The 5,804-nt window shown below is 35.3% G+C and overlaps 1 protein-coding gene across 1 annotated transcript; it reads left to right on the plus strand.

The window, feature by feature from the left end:
* The first annotated feature begins 884 nt into the window (after positions 1-884).
* LOC126594414 (uncharacterized) lies at positions 885-2,158 on the plus strand. The gene has a single exon (XM_050260724.1). It carries the CDS (start codon positions 1,288-1,290, stop codon positions 1,966-1,968), a length of 681 nt encoding a protein of 226 aa, XP_050116681.1. The 5' UTR covers positions 885-1,287; the 3' UTR covers positions 1,969-2,158.
* Positions 2,159-5,804: the final 3,646 nt, after the last annotated feature.

Consider the following 5,804-nt stretch of genomic DNA (forward strand, 5'->3'; position numbering starts at 1 on the left):
GCATTTGCTGAGGGTTGTGCTATGGAACAATCAAGCATGTAAAGTCTTAATTTAAATATTAAAATCTAAGAGACTAAGAAAAACCATTATAACCTTTGGAGTGCTTTTGGAGAACCACAAGTACTCAATTGCTCAACTATGAAAGTATAGAGAGACCATAAAGCTAGTAAAACCCACATCATTACAGCTCAGTAACCCAAAAGTACTATCCCTTGCCTTTTAAGGAGTTTAAATCTTTTGCCCCCAAAATTATTTGTTGCGTTTCTATGATATATCTCATTTGTTGACACCTGACAATTCATTTAAACCTCTTTTAAAAGCTAAATATAAATTAAGTTAAAAACACGTGTTACTCAAGTAGATAAGTCATAGAAAGGCCACATAAAATTTGAAGTATATAAGATTTTGAATTTCTTTCCAAGTGAGTTTGAGTATATAAGATTTTGAATTTCTTTCCAAGTGAGTGATAGATGAGTCATTGGTGGCTTTGCTTTGTCATACCTAATTGTTCGTGAAGAGTACATCAATTCGAAAACTTCCATTTGCAAGAGCCAACTACTGAAACAAAATATAGGAAATCAAGGGAGATACAATGTCATTATCTAAGGTGGAGTGATTTCATTATCATGGCTCTTTTATACTTTATTAATAAGAGGTATGTGTATAAGGTAATGACATTGATAGTTCGTATATCAAATAATCATATAGCATCATGGCAGTTACATCGAAAAAATTCGTTGTATGTAAAAGAAGTATGTAAAAGTGGGAAAAGTAAAGAGAACCAATTGTCAATCAAATTAGCTAGATGAGAGAATTGGTCCAACAACCATCCGCTCCTTTCTTTCTCCTAAAGCGGCTACACACCAACTCCCACCTTCTAAAGTAAAAGCAACGAAACAATCCTTTTGTACAAAAAAGAACAGTCGCCACCTTAAGCTACAATACATCTCTCATTTCATCACCATATGATCCATGATCTTTGATCAGAGAGAGAGAGAGAGAGAGAGAGAGAGAGAGAGAGAGAGAGGGAAGGACGGGAGCGTGTGGAGACAAAGAAACATAAAGGGAAAAGCCGAAGGGAGGAGGACTTCCCTTTTTCCGTAGAAAGTTAAACAACCTTCCATGGCTCCTCTGATTCTATTATCTGTATAAAGAAACCCTTCCTTCGTCACTGAGATCATCACTTGCAAGAAGCCAAAAGTACTGAAAGATTTCTCTCTCTCTCTCTCTCTCTCTCTCTCTCTCTCTCTCTTTTCATTTATTAAAACACACCACAAGCTGCCGCCAATGTTGCTTAGAAGCTCCATTTACCACACCAAGAAGTTCTTCCAGAAAACCCTAGGGAGCTTGAAGAACTTCTTCTCTGACGGAAGCTACCAAAAGCTCCCAAAATCCCCTACTTTCCACAGCTACGACAACCCCTTTCCCCATGCTTCTGCTTCTACTTCTGTCGTTGACAACATGAATAATCTACACGCCACAACATACAAAGACTTGGACAAGTTGTACACCGACTTCACAGACCAATGGGATTCAAAAATCGAAAACATCAGGCGATCGTCGAACAAGAAGAAGCATCCCTCCACAACCGCCAAACCACATCTTCATAAAGATCATGTTCAAAACCCTACAAGCTTACCTCCACGGCCACTCAATTCACATCCTGCAGCTGCAGGTACTCCTCCTGCAAAGATTGAAACCTTTTCAAAGGAATCGAGGGCCGTGGGAAGGGGTTGTTTGGTGGAACAGAAGCTGAAGGAGTTGGAGATGTTGGACGTGAGCAATGTAGATCATGTTTTGGACATCGAAGAGGTTCTTCATTATTATTCTAGACTCACTTGTCCTGCCTATTTAGAAATTGTGGAAAAGTTTTTCATGGAAATGTATTCGGAGTTTTTCTCTCCGGCTGCAGCAACTCCGGCACGCAGCGTCAATTATGGCCTGAGGCCGAGGTCTGTGAGGTCCTAACTAAACTTTTGGAAATTTGAGACATGGGAAAAAAGTTCCTAGTGATTAAATCATTCCACTTGTATTTAAACCTCTCATCAGTTATTGTACTTTACATTCTATTATTCTTATGTTAGTTTGTGGGTGACATTTGTTTCAATTGTTTGTGTGTGTGACAACCTCTCTGTGAATAATCTGATTTCTTGATTCATTCTTCTTTGATTCATACTGATGAATTTAACTTGCAATTCTGACTATATATTTAAAAGTTTTAGTATTTGAGCATCAGACTGAATTGGAAGGATTTAGGTAATACAAATTTTAACCTTTTGCTTTAAAATAAAGTAAAAAAGGCAGTCGGAAAACATATGCTTTAACATTCCGCGAAGGGCTCGTTTTGACAGTACTACTAGAAAGCTTAAAATACGTTCGTATAATTAAAAGTGTTATGGCAACGATTGGAAGAATAACTCAAATGTGGATTTAACAACACCGTTTAGTGTCTTTGGGAAAATCATCTACAAGGGTATTATAAAGAGTAGTAGAAGTTTATTTTTTATAGTAAACATGTTCAAACGGACCCTAACCTTTAATTCTATAAGAGTGATTATGGCTCCAAATTAATAACAAATATTATTTGAAAAAAAAAATCGCATTTGCTAGCGCGTTATCATTTTGTTCACATCGCTTAATGAAGCCTAATTTACCTATTTTTTTTCTTCTAATTCTTTATGACCAACACGGTTGCAACGATTCATATTAATAAAGGCAGAATAATTGTCATTGGTCTACTGGTATATTTCACTTCCATAACGTTGGAAGGATTTGAGTTCAAATTCCCCACCCGATAAAATATACAAACACATGAGAATTCGACGGACGAATATGGGTTGAATCTTTAGAGTTGTAAGTTGTAACTCTGAATTATGGGCTATTTGACTAAGGCAACAAAAAGATTGATGAAGCTTAACATGTATGGTGTTTGTTCTGATTGTACCAACCCAATTTGTTTTTTGTTTTGAAACCCAATTTGTTTAATGGATCAGGCATCTCAACTCATTTTGTCGGTTACAGTAGCACTAGCCCAAAAGTACTTCCTTTATTGGTAAACCTAGCCCAAATAACTTGGACCGTACACGATGATTCTGTGTTAAACAATCTATCAAAAAATGGGGCAGGAAAACCAAATTCGAGACCTCATCTTATATCAGGAAGAGAAGTACTGCTACACCAAAAGCTAGTTTATTGGTGTTACATTTTTTTTTCTTTCTTTTACAAGAGATTAATATTGTTGATTATACACATAACTGTCATTTTACATAAATAAGATTCCTAAATTTAGACTAACAAAACATTTTCTTCCACAGTTAACATCTTTCCACATGAAATGTTACTTTTGTAAAAAGAAAATTTTCCATATGAAATTAGTGTGCAAAATGATTTTGTATTGGAAAGTTTTAAAAACAAAATGACCTTTATGATTTCCCCAATACCTCACTATGTGTAGGAGCAAAAAAATAAAGTATTATTCATTCCACATTTGCAAGTGTTTTGTTCCTTTTGGTAACCTTTATAACTAGACATATCATGTACTAGAAGAATGTCAGTCCAGCACCATGTAATCATGTTATAGTGGCTTGTAGCAAGTGATTTGATGTCTAGGGTTTTGCACTGTTTTTAATGAAGAAAGAGAAATATTAAGAAAAATCCTATGAACTCTCAATCACTTCATATTTTTAACGTTAATTCCCGTGCAAACATTATGAAATATTGTGTAAAAACATGAAATGGAAGAGAGTCTATGGGAAGTTTTACTTAGAGAGTCTCCTCAACATTTCTAGCGAAGAAAAAAAAAAGTGCTGCAAGTAAAATAAGATGGAAATGGTGCGAACTGATTCAAGAATCTTGGATCTCTCCACTAAAACTTTGGTGGCACCCAACAAATATCACATCAACTATCTCAGGAGGCATGAGTACCAATAAGTTGGAACCCTATAGCAACATGGAATCAAATACGCACGGGAGTTTTGTTCTTTCTTGGTTGAAAAGCGAAGGAAGATTCGCTTGGATCCACTTTAGATTCCATGAAGATGATGGAAAACTACGTGCCACTCGAGTACTAGACTAGAAAAAGTAACCAAGTGGGTTAAAGTACGACTCTCTCCTTTAAGTAAGTGTGCAGCTCTCTTTAATCATCTGCATGCTCTTTTGAAACAAAATACGCACAGTAATAATAATAAAAAAAGAACCATCTTTTTACTGCTCTCTCTAAAAGCCCTAGAGCTAGAGCTAGGGGCATGAGGAATACAGAATTCAACCTGCAAGGCTTGCTGTGATCATCAGTTTTAAATTGACCAGTATATGAGCAATTGTTCGGGGTATCACAAACACGATCTTATTCCACTCAAAATATAACAACGTGTCTTTTCTTTATTTATATCTCCTGAAAGTAAAATATATCAAACATTTTGTCTGCTGTTATAGCACGTAATATCATATCACAATGCCTATAAAATTTTCTCCCAGTAAACAACTTCATGACACGATTAAAGTGCTATATCACTTTAACATATATATTGGGAGGCATTTTAAGTGGGATTATATAGCTTTCATGAGGTGAACACTGTCACACCCTTGCAGACCTTGATATGGTGTACGTATATAGTGACAAATTTTGAGAGAAATTGACAATGACAATATTGGTTTTACACAAGGCCCGCGGCTATGAAATTAAATGTTATACATTGAAACAACGTATTGCTAACTCAAACCAATTTTAGCTAATTGGTGGGGAATGATCTTGTAGTACTGTTATAACACATATAATTGTGACGGGTTGGCAAACCGTCATTCTCATCTCATAGGACTACTAACCCTAATCAATGTATATTGGTCATCTGACTAAATAATTAGCCTTTGAATCGGTTGCATGCATGTTCATGATGTTATTAATTAGTCAGCTATGATCGTATGAGCTATTACATACTACTCAAAAAACATTGTATCATCTGTTGTATGTAAGAATTTTTCGAGAACTAACTCTAATTGTATGAGAAAATATCTGTTGCGTGTAGGAATTTTTTAACGGACATTATAAGAGAAGTGTGGTGAGAGATTTCATCGATGGTGAAAGTGGAGGGTCAGTATGGGGATCTATGTATGGGGCGCGATGGAATGATTGAAGAAGACAAGTTGTAAGTGGTGGTCAATTATCGATGCATGTAGCTAGGTAGGTAGTTCAATAGAATAGCTTTAGCTAGCAAAATTTAAGCTAGGTATGTAGAGATGGAAATATTATGCAAACATATATGTAGGATTGGAAACATATATTTGGACACACGTTTTTGTAGATTTCATTGTATAATGTTTTTCAAAGATTCGAACCGTTTTATTTCAATTCATCTAGATCATTCTTATAAAAAATTATACAAATTCATAACCATTAAGAGATTCATTTGTAATAAAAAAAATATACGAATACAGTTCTGAAAAGAAAAATTAAATTTAATATAATGGTAATATATCTTTGAATCTGGGTAAATTTTGGTGAAGTTGTTATATGAGAAAAGACATAAACATAAACATAAACAGTTTAATCGTTGAAATACCATATAAAATGAACTATAAAAAATATTTGTCGTGACCCCAAATTCTAACCTCTACATATAGTGAACATGTGGTCTGCGAAATTATAAAAGTGACGATCGATCAAGTACGTGGTAGCAGTCATGTCCATCTCGAAATTCCCCAAATGCCTCTGACAATTCGTCCTGCTCCTACGCACGCCCTTGCGCCTGCATGTCTTGCCTTTTTCATGTGCTTTATAAAGTGACTCTATTATATCAAATTTAGATCCG

Source organism: Malus sylvestris, chromosome 2 (assembly GCF_916048215.2).
Source record: "Malus sylvestris chromosome 2, drMalSylv7.2, whole genome shotgun sequence".
NCBI lineage: Eukaryota > Viridiplantae > Streptophyta > Magnoliopsida > Rosales > Rosaceae > Malus > Malus sylvestris.

Coding starts and splice junctions, on each gene's coding strand:
- LOC126594414 (XM_050260724.1), top strand. CDS start 1,288: ATGTTGCTTAGAAGCTCCATTTACCACACCAAGAAGTTCTTCCAGAAA.